This window comes from Arvicanthis niloticus, chromosome 6, assembly GCF_011762505.2.
Source record: "Arvicanthis niloticus isolate mArvNil1 chromosome 6, mArvNil1.pat.X, whole genome shotgun sequence".
Taxonomy (NCBI): Eukaryota; Metazoa; Chordata; class Mammalia; order Rodentia; family Muridae; genus Arvicanthis; species Arvicanthis niloticus.
This window is the reverse complement of record NC_047663.1, coordinates 23,060,087-23,076,483: the sequence shown is the minus strand read 5'-3', so window position 1 is coordinate 23,076,483 and position 16,397 is coordinate 23,060,087. Positions and strand designations below refer to the sequence as shown.

General features: G+C 44.4%; 1 protein-coding gene across 1 annotated transcript; it reads right to left on the bottom strand.

Annotated features, from left to right (window-relative positions):
- Positions 1–9,641: 9,641 nt before the first annotated feature.
- Krt12 (keratin 12) lies at positions 9,642–16,397 on the bottom strand. The gene is made up of 8 exons (XM_034505560.2): positions 15,783–16,397; positions 14,831–14,913; positions 13,604–13,760; positions 12,555–12,716; positions 12,340–12,465; positions 11,996–12,216; positions 10,868–10,938; positions 9,642–10,081 (listed from the first exon to the last, which is right to left on the bottom strand). Exons 1-8 carry the CDS (start codon positions 16,320–16,322, stop codon positions 9,984–9,986), a joined length of 1,458 nt encoding a protein of 485 aa, XP_034361451.1. The 5' UTR covers positions 16,323–16,397; the 3' UTR covers positions 9,642–9,983.

Here is a 16,397-nt window from a genome sequence, read left to right as displayed (position 1 = left end):
ATGTCCCATCTAGGGCTGAGCACTCGGTCTTTTATTCTGAGCACACTGACCAATTGGGCATCTCTGTACTCACTGCTGTCCACTGCAGGAAAAACAACAACAACAACAACAACAACAACACACACACACACACACACACACACAAACACACACACACACACACAAACCTTCTCCAAGTAAGGTTGAGAACAGCCTAGGTCTCAGATCCAGTGGATATGTCTAGAAAACAACATTCAATGTTTATGTAAGAAATGCTTACTGAGCACTTCGAACGTGGTAGCCACATGCTAAGGACTGGGGCTCCCCAGAGAGCAACACGGGTGTTCCAGCGTTTATTCAGGAGTTGGACACTTGTGCAACATGCACGTGGTTTCATGCATGTGTATTCAGCAAGTACTGAGCCCCTCCCGCAGTGGGCTGTAAGGGCTATTTTAGTCCCTGTTCTGGATGCCAGTACTGTGTGCATGTTTGTACATGTGCATGTGCGTGTTCCTGTGTGTGTGTGTGGTGTACATGAGTGTGTATGTGCACACGGGAATGTGTGTGTACATCTGGAGGCTACAGTCAACTGTGGGAGTTGCTCCAGGACTTAGCCATCTCGGTTTTTGAGACAAGGGTTTCTTACTGGACGTGAGGGGGTGGCGGAACTATGTTTTTTCTTTTAAATATTTATTTTTATTTTTTTTGTGTATGATTGTGTGAGTGTATATGCACATGAGTGCAGGTGTCCTTGGAGGCCAGAAGAGGTCAGTGGGTCCCCTAGATTGACAACAGATACGGCCTCTTTCCTTCAAGAACTTGCTCATATCGTTTCAATTGTCATACAAATAAACATAGAACTGCAAATCGTGCTAAGAGATATGAAGGAAAACACACACACACACACACACACACACACACACACACACACACTTATCAAGAGAAGCTGAGTTGGTTAATGGTGGTGGTGGGATAGAAGACAGGAAAAGGCCAATCAAGTCTTTCCAGAAGGGGAGATATTTGATCTAGACCTGACTGATGAGCAGGGCTTAGTTTGAATTTTGTGAGCGGAGAACAGGAAGGAGTGGGTACAAGTGGAAGCTGCGTGGGCATCCAGCTTAGATGGGGGCTGTGGTGGTCATGGTAATGGGGAACAGTGACCAGATCAAGTTACGTGGGAGACACGGGCAGGTATGCTCAAGATGAACTTAGTGTATTGTTGGAGGAGGGGATCCAGATGTCTATAGTTTCAGGTTGTTTGGAGTATGATCTGGGCACAAAACCTCAACAGAAGGTTGTTTAGAGAGGATGTATATATGTATATGCAATATATATATATATATATATTATCATATGCATATATATATGATGAAAACTCACACAGATATTTGAATAAAGGCCTCTTTCTATAAGAGTGGCAATAAAATATCTCCTGTCTAAATTGACAAATAATTGTGTAACTTGCTATTTTAGTGTGTCTTGGGAAAGGCAACCTGACGTGTATTGTCCCTTCACTCCTTAGATACAATTCCCTGTCATGCCACAGTTCCCCATGTACCCTCAAGGTGACAGATAGTCACAATAACTATGACTCAGGCTCCCATTGGTCTCCTCCCAGCTGAACCATGCCTTCCCCTTGGGCAACTCTCGTCCTCCCATTGGCCAGCTTTCAGCTTTCCAGCTCCCTCAGCCCTGCAAGCTGTACACTGTCCAGGGTTACACAGGGGAGAGCACTGGCACTGGGGATTGGGAATCGAGTGAGTTTTCAGCCAGGTATGCTGCCCTGGGAGGCTTCCGCTGACCCCCAACCTCTGAACAAGGAGAACAGGGAACTGAGACACACTGCTGTGTCTTCATCTATAACCAGGCTGGTGAATTCTGATCAGGGTGGATGGGATGCCACAAATTTTGTTCCTAGGTTATCTCTTGCTTGGATGCTGTTTTTTTTTTTTTTAACTGATAAAAATTATTTGTCAGCTTACCCAGCTGCTCTTAGATAAGATAGGATATTTTAACATAGAAATTACTCCATCATCCAGCACAAAAAGATGGCTTAGAATAGATGTCCCAAAAAACCATAAAGTATCCTGGAAGTCCTTACATATAATGTAAAATGTAACAAAACATTTAAGAGTGTCACACCATTAGAAAACATGTTCTGGGAATATCTGTTTAATGGTATGAGTTGCTTCTTTTAAAACCAATAAAAAGGAGTGAGAATTGTTGTATCTTCCACATGAAGAGCCTCCTCCTCATGCCTTTGTTGAACAGTCGTGTATATTGCGTGTGGGACTGTGACATGACAGTCAATGTATATTACCTGTGGGACTGTGACACTTGTCAATGAATGATGGTGATGTCTTACTCCCTCTGTACCAATCTGATAAGGAAAGCAATGTATGGTGCTGTGTTGGGTATTTGCATTTAGGCCATACAGATTGACATAATTTTCAATATAATACATAGATACAGGTATGTGATGGCAAATAAATCTGTTGAATCAATATGCAAATAAAGGAATATAAAATACTATATAAAACTATACCAACTGGATGTTGCTTAAAAATACAACTTACACTTGAACTAGTTTGAATGTTATATCTATAGCTCTGTTCGCTTGAAAAGTGAACTCTTAAGTGAACTATAACCTTAAGTAAAATTTCAAAATCCCATAGTGGTTCCCAGCAAATGAAGTGTTTTAAAACAGATACACTTTTCTTGGTAGAGACTTTGTGTACATGTAACTGTAGGAGGTGGGTCCCAATGAACAGACTGTCCAGCCTGTCGTAGTGTCCTGAGTTTATGTGTTTTTCCATAGTTCCAAAATGCAGAACTCCTGTGAATATGCATCATGTCACAACCAGCCTTTTGTAACAGGTGAGCCATCTTGAGTGGAGTAATGTGCTCAGGAAAACAATTCCTCCCTGAACAGAGCCCGAAGCACTGTCTCCTTTCAGTGCTAGACCCCGCTGCCCTTTGTGAATGGTTCCATTAAGCAAAGGTCACATATTTGTTCCCATGATTTTGAGGAAGAAAGTAGCATCTCCTTAAAAGTGTATGCATAGGGCTGAGGAGATGGCTTAGTGGGAAAGTGCTTGCTGTACAAGCCGGAGGACCCCAGCTTGGATGCCCAGCACCTATGTTCAAATGAACAAATGAACAAAGCTGAGTGTAGCATTGTGTACCCATAAGTCCAATAGCTAGGTTCAAGTTCAATGGAGAGACCTTGTCTCAAAAAGAGTAATAATAAATATAAAACAATAAGGCAGACACACCAACCTCTGATCGCTACACTATGTGTAGCAGCATGTGCACGCACGCATGTGCACACACACACACACATGCACACTTACACATGCATGCACACACACATGCCCATATATACTCACACATGCATGCACACACACAAGCACACATACATATAACAACACGCAAGCATACACACACATGCACACACACACCCATGCACACTCATACATGCATGTACACATACACACACTTACACAACAACATGCAAGCATACACACACTCATGCATACTCATACATGCATGTACACACACAAGCACACACACACACACAACACACAAGCATACACACATGCCTATGCACACTCACATGCATGTATACACACAAGCACACACACACACCACACACGCATACACACACCCATGCACACTCATACATGAATGTACACACACAAGCACACACACAGCACGCATAGACACACGCACGTGCGTGCATGCGCACACACACATATGTGGGACACAACATCAACAGTGACATCTTTTAGTAACTAAAATTTACAATGAATTTTAAGGAAGACCTGAGTAGAGAAGTTACTTCTGAATTGCCTGATGCCCATGCTTCTTCCAATGAAGTTTGAACATATCTGTTCTGAATTTTGCAAACACACCATTCCGTGCCGGTAAAGCTGTGGATTGATTCATGACTTTAAGGTATACCGTGAGCCGTAATATCACAAGAACTAGGTCCTTGAGGTCACTGTGATTCCCCTTAGCCTGTTTTATAGGTCACAGGGTGTTTATGTGTGGGGCTCTCTCCCTCAATGTGAGCAGCTGCCAGAGGCTGTCATCTTACAGTTCTTGAGGAGTTTGCTGTTCCCAAAGCTCTTGTGGGGAAATTGACTTACCCGATGCTGACAGTAACCTGTGATACAGGGAGGCGAATACAATCCACCCCCTGCCTGTGTATCAGGTCAGGAATATTTCAGATGCACAAGAACGTTGCATATTTCTTTATGAACATTCAAATTGTTTAGAAGTGCCTATGAGGAGAAAGAAAAGAATATGTATTGAGGGACCCTATGCAAATTAGCTGGTGTTCTAGACTCAGAGTTACTGTTTTTATTTTCTGACCGATAGGGACTGACATTGAGTTAGTGTCAAAAGTGAATTAATTTTTTCTGGTTGTGGGGATTGAACTCAGGGCCTAATAACATGACACAAAAGCTTTGCCGCTGTGCCACGCCCCCCCCCGACTCAGTAGACATTAGTCTATACCGTGATTTTCTAGATGAGACTGATGACTAAAATCATGAGCAAGTGATAGAGCTGAAACCAAGCTCAGACCACTGGCCTTTGACTCTGTTCTTGCCCACCGTGCACAGTGGACAGCAGGTGCCTGGTGTCTCTGATGTCATAAGGAACCCTAGGCTTGTGAAATAATATTCTGAATCCCTGAAGAGTTAACAGTCAGTGCTCAGCGCACGTACCGGCTCGCTCAGGCAGGCCCCTGTTGATCCCACGAGACCCCCATGCTTCCACTGCTGATCACCGTGAAGACAAATCAACCCTCTGGCTACTGTCATTTTAGGACTGTATTTGTAGAGACTATGCAGATACGTTGCTCTGTACGTACAAATCAACGAGTCGACTTCAAGCTCCTGGTCTGAAGAATCCTGAAAATTAGATATACTGATGTCACTGTCACTGTCACTGGCAGTAGGTCCGTCAATGCCGAAGGCTGTCTTGGGACCACAGTAAGCCAGTTCATTTATTCTCCTTGGCCTTTCATTCCAGGAGGCAACTGACCTGCTGTCACTGGGGAGGAGACTTGTTTTTCCTAAAGTTTCATAGAAATGGGATCATAGAAATGTATTCTTTTATGCTGGGGCTACTTGAGCTTAGCTATGGGGCTGACCTCAAACTCCGGGGCTGATACATTCCTCCTGTCTCAGCTTCCGCAGTAGATGGAGTTCCAGTGGCATGTCACCATGAACTGCTTGTCACAAGGCTTCTATATCACTATTTCTATTCTTTATAAACTGGTGGGTTGTATTCTAGTGTGTGAACTTCACCAGGTTGGACCATGAATTCTGGGTGTAATAATCTTCCGCTAATTTGTTGCTAGGTGATGGATCTAAAGCATTCGGAACCAGCATGTGCACGTTCGAGCATGCATGCCTGTGTGGACATGTGCATGTACATATATATGTACAGGGGCATGAGCATAGGTATGCATGCCTGAAGACATCACTGTCCACCTTAGATGTAGTTATTCAGACTCTGTCTACCTTGTATTTTGAGACAGGGTCTGTCTTTGGACTGAGGCTCACCATTAAGTTAGGGCTTGCTGACTAGTGAGCCCCAAAGATCTCAGTCTCTGAGATTCTGGGAGTTGGACTCAGGTTCTCATGCTTACACGGCAAATACTTTATTGGCCGAACCATCTTCCCAGGCCACGAGGTTAATCCTAGTAAAATCTATTCGTACAGTCACGTCTAACATTTAAGGAACATTTCACTCCACACAAGGTCATTTATTCAAGTATATGAATATGTTTTCCCTTTATTTGATATTTTGGTACATTATGAAGGGCTCAAAAAGATCAGATTACCTGTCTGGTATTTTAAACATTAATTACTAATTTCATTCTACACCGTAGGTATCTGTCTAGCAGACCTGCTGAGTGATTAATAAGACTGTCGTAATTCACTAAGTTGATAATGAAAAAAACCTATTCTCCCAACTCTCCTTTCTCTTCTTGCCCTCTCTCGATTTCCTTCTTCCTCTTTAATAAAGAAATAACCTAATATCCTAATTTCAAGTGACTTGAACAAACAGGGTAGTTTTTTTTTTTTTTTTTAAAGGGCTCTTTCTGAGGTTCCAGCAGGTGGCGCTGTCACCAAGCCAAAAGGAGTCTTGCTTTCTGTTCTAAGTGGGTATTTCTAGGTGGTTTCCACTCTTCACCAAACACATTTGTCTAAATGACTAAAGTCCGTCTTGTCCTTGATCATTAGAGTAATACATGTACTTGTCAAACTTTTAAGACAAGGAAAAGGAAAAGTAGAGCAAAGGCTTGAAACCCTTAGCAGTCCCAGGAGATTGCTATAGCATCTAAAACAGAACCCACATTTCCCAGACCCTTCCTGAGCTTTATACAAACCGCATACACAGTGAGAACTTACGTTAGTAAAATGGTAGACGTTAACATAATTGCAAACAACGTATTCGTTCGTTGTTTTTATTTATTTATTTATTTGTAATCCTGACCTGAGCATCTTAGTTTCCTTAGGGACATTTTCTCAATGTGTGTCTTGCAGAGTCCAGAGGGCCTTTCGCACCTGTGCTGAGTCAGGGATTGTGACCTGGTGGTAGAGGCTGAAGTCTCTTTAGGTCATTGTTGTAGTCCGAGAAAGTTCACGTTCTCGTCAAATAAAATCTAATCATCAGTGTGGGTAGCATCAAGAGGTGGGAAATTTGGGGTTTTGTGACCAGAGTCCTTGCAGATGGGACCAGTGTGTTACAGAACAGAGGTCCCAGGGAGTGGCTTTCATACTCTGCCCTCTGCTTACAAAGTGGGCCCTGAGCCGACACCTAGTTTCCCTGCAGAACTGCGAGGAATCAGTTTCTGTCATTTATCCCCACTTCCCCTGGCCTACGGTATCTTGACACAGCACTCCAAACAACTAGGTTGGGTGCTGTGCTAATTGTATCTCTTGCCAGCGAGGACACGGATTTCAGAAGGCATTTCAGACTTAGGTTGCTAAGTTGAGACTGGAGAATATCCCACAGAAATACTGTAGAAAAAAGACTGATTCGGAACCTGGTGCCAGTCTATGAAGTCGGAGCCACTGGAACCTCAGTGGGAGAATTTGTGAAACTGCCACTAGCTTTTTTGACAGCTGCCTTCTCTTGTAGTATAACCTTGTAGGCATCTGATATTCCCCGAGACCAAAGCACTGCACAACAGCATTCTGAGCCCTGTACATCATGACCTTTGACCACGTACACTTCCATGGCCTCCTTCTCTCTTTACCCTCCTCCTCCTGCCAAGGTAGCTTTGTACTGCTCAGGTTGGGGTTAGGGTTAGGAATAAAGTTGGGAAGAGTTGGGGTTGGGTAATATTAGAGATTAGGGTTGTTCCTGGAGGCCATGCTCTGCCACTTCCTTCCATATGAGTGCCAGGAGGTGAGAATAATTGGGATCATTAATGGAGGCCATCCCAAGGAGTAATTGATGTACAGACAACATTTTACAAACACAGGACTAGATGAGATTACTAGGAATTGAGTAGAGAGAGAGAACACAGAGGTGGAGGGGGGAAATTGGAGTGAACATTTGAGGTTCATAGAGAAAAGCATAAGAGGAAGCTTCTACTGGGAGTGGTGTCTTGGAGCCACATTACAAGGGTGGAGGGGCCCATTTCCAGAGGAAGGGAAAGCTGGAAAACCAAAATATCTCAGGAATGACCCTTAGGTTCACACTGGATCAATATTCCCTTTTGAAATCCTTAAGTCTCTCACTACTCAGATATTCAGATGCAACTAATGAGGAAAACATATTGTTTAAAGCAGTAACTACTTATAGGCATTTGCAATGAGACATCAGTTTGTTACTGGGGGATGGGGACCTTGCTCAGGAATAGACCTAGGAAGTCTCTTTGGGTTTGAAAGGTCAGTCCATCCAAGGCAGGTGCTGGAAGAGGATGCCCAGGCAGAGAGGAGATGAGTGCACACTCGAGAGAGATGAACAGAGGACCCAAAGCCACAAAAATCTTTAAGAGGAAGGTGAACTTGGATACCTGGGTAAGGAAGTAAGTCATCTAGAGATGGGGAAGGGGCCTCTGAGGTCTTTCTTGGCTGTAGGAGTGTCCAGGCTCATTTCCTTTTCTCTCCTCTTTGATATTCCTTACTAATCTTTCTCTTGGTTCCTACATCCCACTTGATTCCATGTAATGACACACATGGAGTACTCTGGGGCTAGAAGCATAGCTCAGTAGCAGATCAGTTGGAGCACACGGAGGCCCTGGGTTTGATCCTGGGCATTGCAGCAAAGAAAAGGAAAGAAAACACACTACCACCTTCTTTGCCTCAACTGGGTACTGTCTTGAGCTAACAAGTTTTTAGGTTCCTGGTGTTCTGTGTAGATTTAATCTTCACAAGACTGGAAGGAGGCTGGAGAGATGGTATAACAGGCAAAAAGAACCTTTGCTCTTCAAGTATGGAGAACTGAATTAGAATTCACAGCGCACACACACACACACACACACACACACACACACACACACACACACACACACAGAGCATTATGGGCCTGAGAAGTCCATGGCCAGCCAACCTAGCTTCCAGTTCAGTGAGAGAGCCTCTGTCAAGGGGTGAGGGAGAGGGAGAAGCCCAATGTTCTGCTCTGGCCTACACATGCATGACTGCAGGTGTGTGCACGCAGAGAGTAGTTTCTTGAGATTAAGTAACAGAGCTAGGACTTGAACCCAGTCTGATTCAGAATCCCGGGTCTTAACCCTTGTTTTTTTTTGGGAGCTTTGGATTTGGTAACCTAGATCAAACCACCATCTACTCTGGTTTAGACTTTGGTTGTCTACTATCTTAACTCAACCCGACTTCTGCCACTGGCTTGTGGGTCTGACTCTGACTCACCCTCCTAAAGCCCCACCCTAGGCCTCAGCACTGCCAGATAGGAGGGAAAAGAACAACACAATGGAGGTCCCCACCCTTGCGTCTGCTTACATGTATGCATTTCATTCTTTCTCTCTCCACCGCCTGTTTGATTTCTGAACGAGACAGTTGTCCTCCAATCACTTGATCCCTTTTTCACCCATTCTTCTTCAGAACACCTGTGAGCCCCCTGTCAAGGTGTCACCATGCCTGGCAGATGTCTACCTCGATGACCCTCAAGACAAGGACCAAGTCTGATTCACCACGGAATCTCCCAGCTTCTAGTCATCCGATCATCATTAAGAGATCATCATTAAGAGAGAAAACAGCTTTCTTAACTTACAAGCTAGGGTTCTTGCCTCCCGATCTGGCTGCTATTGTTGCTGACGGGCTTGCTACCGTGGGACCCAGGTGGTCCAGGTGGCTATGATTGAAGCATAGCCTCTAGCATCAGGTCATCATTAAGTGTATGAAATTAAGTGGATTGGAACCCATTGACTGTATGAAAGAAGGCCCCAGAAAATGGATGGAACAATTGTTTTGTCCTATAACGGAAAATATAAAATTTCATCAACCTCTGAGAGGGAAGGAATAACCCCTTAAAATAATCTTAATCTCCAACCTCAGGTTTTTTTTTTTTTTTTTTTTTTTGACTGAGTGTTTATGGGCTTCACTATCAATATCTTAAAGGCTTGTGTCTATGCCCTTGACATTATTGTTGAAATCAAGGAGAGGCACACACTTCACTTCATTGCCATTAATCTTTAATTAAAGTTAGCGCTGTTCAACCGATACTGTTCCATCAAAGCTTTGGGATTAAACAAATGGTCCAGGCGAGCAGAAAAAAACTTAGTGGAAAGACTCCTTCAGGCCCAGGAAGAAGTCAGGCGATCTGGGGTTGCAATGAAGATCAGCGCAGCCACAGAGACTTGTAATTGGATATTGTTTCAGAAATGCTAACAAGACCCAACATGAATAAAGAATCCAAGGAAAAGGAAACTGGCCCAAACAGATGCTGAATTAACATAGCACATGGAAGCAGTGACTCCTAGCCATGAACTTTGCATTCCAAAGGAGCCCAGCGAGGGCTTACATCGCTTCTTCTAGTTCCTGGACACGGGATGAGACCACTTCACCGTTCACTATCTCCTGCACGACTGTCTTGATTTTTCGAGTTTTATTTGGGTCTAAAGATGAAAAAGCAGAAAAGATGGTAATGATTATTACTAAGCGGTCATCAACCCAAAGTTTATTCTTGTCCAACTTAAGCTTTTCATCAAATTCAGACTTTTGGAAGTGACTTCCATTCCAAACCAAATGAGTTTTACTTAGTGGACATGAAATTTATTCAGGACTGTATTGTGCACAAATCAAAATACTCAATGTCTCTCTCCATCTCTCTGTTCCTCTCTTTCTTTCTTTCTTTTTTCTTTTAGCCCAGGGTCTTTATCCTTGGTTAAACATTAGCCCAGGATAGCCTGGAACTCACTGTCCTCTTTTTTTTTTTTTTTTTTTTTAATTTTTATTAAAAATATTTAGCCTTCCAAGAGATGGGATGGCAAGCAAGCACCACCAAGCCTGGTGTACTTTAAAACATTTAAGAAGTGTGCATGGTAGCGCATGCATGAATGTGATCCCAGCATTCAGGAGGCAGAGGCAGGTAGATCTCCATGAGTTCAAGGCCAGCCTGGTCTACAGAGCAAGTTCTAGCACAGCCAGGGCTATACAGAGAAACCCTGTCTCACGGCACTCATTTTGTCTTCCTAGAGTAGGACTTTCGTACTTGAGCTTGCTGAGAGTGTTAGCACACCCACCCACTGCTCAGTGTGTCTGAGCAGAGACAGCAAGTGATATGTCCCCTGCTCAGAACACAAATATATTTTATTTATGCTCAACATTTAGTGAGATCTTACAGAGGAGTCATTCACAAATGAGATTCTGATTTATTTTTTTGATGATTCTCACATCCATACCTTTAGAGGAATCGACTGATGGTGTCTGAGATTTGGAGACGGTAAGGGATAGGCTTTCATCAAAACCGTCACTGTCAAGAAAGCGAAAGCTGGCTCAGTGATTGTTGGAAAAGTAAGGGGACCCTGCTGCTTGAGTTTAAACATTAGAGATGTCTACACAACCACAGGAAAAAAAAAAAAAAAAGAGAGAGATGCTATTACAAGTCTCTTGGCTGAATGCTGCACCATGAGGGTAACCAATTGGGTCAACACACATTTACATCTAAACCACCTACAATGGGCTCTGAGGGGAGGCAGCTTGGTCTCCAAAACCAGCCATCTTACTTTACAATCTGGGGTTCTTCCCTCCAGATTAGGCTGTTATTGTTGATGATGGGCTTGCTACCCTGAGACTGGGGTGGTCCAGGTGGCTATTATTGATGTGTTATCCCTAGCATCAAGTCACGAGATGGTTCTTCTAGAACATGTAAGTACTCATTTACAACAAGCATTTTATCAGTACCAAGTAAGGTAATGGCTGATAATGGCTGATAAGGTAATACATTTTGTCTATTATTTAATAAATTCTAGACATGTATTTTCTAGATTTGTTTTATCCCTTTTTCCTTGTCCTAAAAAAAAAAAAACAAAAAACAACTGTGTGTGTGTGTGTGTGTGTGTGTGTGTGTGTGTGAGTGTGTGTGTGTGGCGTGCATGTTCATGTGTTGGTTCTGGACTACACCGTGTTTGAGACACACTGGGCCACAAACTTCTGGGGATATTCATGCCTCCACCTCCCGTCTTCAGCAGGAGCAATGAGGTTAGAGACACACTTTATGAGGGCTTTGGGGGCTCTGGCTCAGTTCTTTACACTTGAGAACTCTGTACCTTCTGAGCTCCTTCCCAACCCTGCCCCTCTTCCTGCAGGCAGTATGCAGATGTAGCTCAGATTGGTCTGGAATTTGGGCTCCTCTTGCCTCAAGACTTCTTAGTGCTAGGATCACTGACAAGAGTTTTTCCTTGTTTAATCTACTACAGCCCTCTTCTCCCGTTGCAGAAAAACAAACACGAAAACAAAAACAAAAAAATTGCATCAGGTGTCCACTATCTTTCAGCCTCTACGATGATTTCATCTTATTGTTTGCTCACCCTTGGCTATCCCCCTCCAGCAGCCTGCGATAGGTCTCAATCTCCATCTCCAGGCGAGCCTTGACACTCAGCAGCCTCTGGTGGTCCGCATTCTGGCGCTCTGCATCAGCTCGCACCTGTTGGAGTTGCTCCTCCAGGCTGGCGATCAGCTGCTGCATCTGAGACAGCTGACAGCAGTAACCACCCTCGGTTTCAGCCAGCGAGTTTTCCAGGGATGACTTCTGCAAATGGGAGACAAGACAGAACGGTGTGGGGATCAGCAGCCCACGGTCCAGCATACGGTGTGAGCAACACCTTTTTTGGAAGTTAAAGGATGCGTCATTCTTTGCTATATGTCACGCTACCATGGCGAGCTGGGACTGGAGTTCAATCTCCAGGTTCTGCACCATGCGCTTCAGGTCGGTGATCTCGCTCTTGCTGGACTGAAGCTGCTCCGTGTTGCTGCTGATCTCTTTTCTGAGCTCTCCGCTCTGCAACAGCGGAGTGGGTGGATGGGGTGAGTGAGTTCTGTGCCGGCTCAAAGGGCTTTCTGGGAATGCATCAAATCGCATGGTGTTACCTTTTCAAGGAACCAGGCCTCTGCATCTTTCCGATTTTGGTCAGCCATGGCTTCATACTGGGCTCTCATTTCGTTGAGGACCTTGGTGAGGTCCACTCCAGGTGCGGCATCCATTTCTACACTGACCTCACCTGGACCACTGGCCTGGAAACTTTGGAGTTCCTAACGACAGCAATGGAGAAAGACACAGGAGTTCATGTGACTAGTGGGGACCTCGGGTACTTTTGCCTTCTTGGGTCTCTTCATGCACGATAATAATAATAAAATTATATTTTCGAGTGACTTGGTATAAAGGCAAAATATTAATACAAGGCATCAACACATTTTTTAAGCTTGAAAACCTATTTCTCTCCTGATTAAGAAAAAACAAAGAAAAAAAACCAAGATATTTTCTCAGGTTTCTTGAATGACCAAGCGCTCCATGTTCTGTGTCTGTGGTTACCAGCTCTGCATCTATCCCACTTCCTATTGTTTACAGAAAGGAAAGAGACCTGGTGTGCAGGTTGCCCCAGCAACTGCCACAGAGCTAGAGTGGCAGGTGGCAACTGGACTCATATACTACTTCACACCACAGTCATTGAGAACCCAGCAGAAACTTCCTTAGAAGCCCATTGCCAGAGGTCTTTCTTCCGGTCCATGCCTCAGCCTCTGAACATATCAGATCTCCATATGTCTTATACTGGTTACACTTCTTTAATGTATGTGGCTGGTATATGTATCAGCTGCAGACTTACGTTTTCAGTTTTGAAACACTTTAAATGTATTTAAAGAAAACATTTGATGAAGGTGATTAAAATTCCTGCCATTACTTAATAATGGAAATAATAAAACCAGAACACTCCCTGCCATCCTGAGTCTAAAACTCTAATCAATTAAACCTTGATTAAAAAAATACCATAACACACACACAAAAGAGTGGGGTGGGAGTTGGGGGCACGCATACAGGAACACCAATAGTCATTTTAACACAGAGATAACATATCTTCTAGTTTTGTTACTTCAAAATTGCAATTCTTGGGTCTGGAAGAAAAAACGAAGTTATTTCTGACCTCCTCATGGTTCTTCTTCATGTAAGCCAGCTCCTCAGTCAGGTTCTCAGACTGTGCTTCCAGGTCAGATCTGGCCAGGGTCAGCTCATCCAATACCCTTCGAAGTCCATTGATGTCGGCCTCTACAGTCTGGCGCAGGGCCAGCTCATTCTCATACCTGAAAGTCAATTGCCCACAGTTTAGGAAGTCAACATTAACACAACCATTGCCATGGGTCCTGGCCATCTTCTGGTCTATGTGACCCATGTCTGTAATCCCAGTACTTGGGAAGTAGAGCCATGAGTTCAAGGTCATCCTCAGCTACATAGTGAGTTCAAGGCCAGCCTGAGACACCTCCTCCCAACCCCCCGGGATGAGAAGGAGGAAGGGGAGAAGGAGGGGGAAGAAGGAAGGAGGAGGAGGAAGAAGAAGAGAAGGAAGAGGAGGGAAAGGGGGAGAAGAAAATACTGCACCATCAGTATATGCAATTTTTGATTTTGTGATTTTTCCTCTGTGTGTATGATTTCTTATTCCTCATTTGGAGTGAAGAGAAGAAAGATGAAGAAATAATGAAGCAAGAACTGCCTACCAACACTGACCCTTGCATCGCAGGGAGAAGGCTCCCTGTGGTTTGACTTTCTGATGATATCCTAACAATAAGTGGGGATAAACTGATGGTTACTCTCCTTGCTTGATTTCCTTTGTGGGAAGTTTTAACCCTGGTCCCTTCATTCGTAGGTTTTACTGGGTCTTCACAGGCTCAGGGCTATAGGCAGTACAACTTCCCGTGGGGACATTTTGTAATACGAAGAGAAAATTAGTTTGTATTCCCTCTGCGTCGGAGGAGGGTGGGGTATGAGAAAGGAGCTGAGAAATAAAAATAAATGCATAGGTAAGTTCTCCGTCGTATGCGTCATCAGGGACACAATTGCTCCATTTAACCCCTTGGCAAAAGTATTGTTAATTCACTTGGATACATCGAAAATTCAGGTCTAAACATAGGTACAATTATCAGGTTGACTTATGACTCATTCCAAAAAGATGGTCCTCAGCTCCAGGTGGAAGCAACTCACAACTTAAAGCGGTGTACGGCGAACGGTTTGACTTTCAGTGCTTCTAAAAGGGCCCTGTGTGGATTTAGGGGTGCACCGAAGGCAGGGGGCATGTGGACTGCAGGACGTTTGGATCCTTTGCCATCAATGGAGGCAGGAAGTGGGGAGTGGGAGGAGTTACCACCAGCAGACTCACTTCATCCTGAAGTCCTCGGCTGCCAGCCTTGCATTGTCAATCTGCAGGAGGAGCTGAGCATTGCTGACACTGGCAGAAATGATCTGGGAGAATAGAGGGAGACACATGAACACGGAGTCCTAAAGCACTGGTAGTTCACAAGTGTCACTTTGCACGTAAGAGTAAATGGTGACGTGAAGTACATTTTTCCTCCATCCAAACTCTTCATCTTTCAATTACGTTTCTTTCAGCTTTTCAGGTAGTATGCATACAGCTCTTCCATGCATCTTTAGTTTTGGTTGGTCTTCCCTCCTCACCCCTATCCTTCTGTGCATCCCCACCCATCCTTGTTTAAACCTTCCTATGTCACTCTTTCCCCTTCCTCTTTCACATAACGTCGTCGTATGTTTCTGCACCGGCTTAAGCGCCTCCTCCCCCACCAAGAGTCCTTTCTGGTCTCTACAGGTGCTCACTTAAGCTCAAACACAGAAACCTAAACATCCCAAACTAGAATCCACATCTGAAAGAGAGCAGATGGCGCTTGCCTAACTGGGCTTGGGTTACCTCGCTTGGTATAATGGTCTCCAGTTCCGTTTTCTCTAAAGCAAAGGCTATGGCTGTAGCTCAAAGGGAGAACGATTGGTCACATGCCTGAAGCCCCGTGTTCACTCCCAGTACTCCCAGTAAAATAAAACAAATAGCAAAGCGAAAATCTCTGAAGGGCTTGGGACAACTTCATTTTAAAAGCAAATGCATTGATTAAAAATAATGTTGACAGGTTGAGAAATGCGCATTTCTTTTAGACAGTGGAAGGGCGGCCACTTTATGATGAATGGAGCTGCACTTCTGTGCTTCTTGAGGGGAGGAAATTCTCCAAGTGCAATCCAGTTTAAAAATACCTAAGTTAAGAGGAATTACTTTTTTATAAAATATTGTACTAATTTTAAAAGGTTTCTAAAGCCCTTCCCCTTACCTTATTCTTCAGGTCTTCAATCAGTGGGTAGTATTTGCTGTAATCACTCTGGGTCCCGGAGTCTCCAGTTCTTCGTGTTTCATACCACTCTCGAATCTTGTTTTCCAGTTCTGCGTTAGCCTGCTCTAGAGCTCGAACCTTACCCAGGTAGGAAGCCAGTCTATCATTCAGATTTTGCATGGTTTCTTTTTCAGAACCAGAAAGAAGCCCTCCATCATTGCCAGAAAAGACACACAGAGAACCATCGCCCGAGCTTCCCCCTATCCCCATCGCCATCCCTCCCAAGCCACCTCCCAGAGGTCCTCCATAGGCAGTGCCAAGCCTTGGGAAGCAACCCGCGGAGCCACCGCTAAAGCCAGAATTAGAACCAAACATGGATGCAGCAGAAAAGAGCCCCCCATAGCCAACTCCAAAGCCAGAGGCCGTTCCCCCATAGCCGCTGGCAACACTAGAAGCAGATGCTCCCAAAGGTCTGCCCGCCACCCCGTTTTGTGAGGAAGATCTCCTGGACAGCCCAGAGGTTCGGACTGAAAGAGACATTGCTGTTGCTGGAGAGAGAGAGCTTGGCAAGGTGGTGACCCCAGAGAGACCGCAGTGCTGGTACGCCAGAAGGGG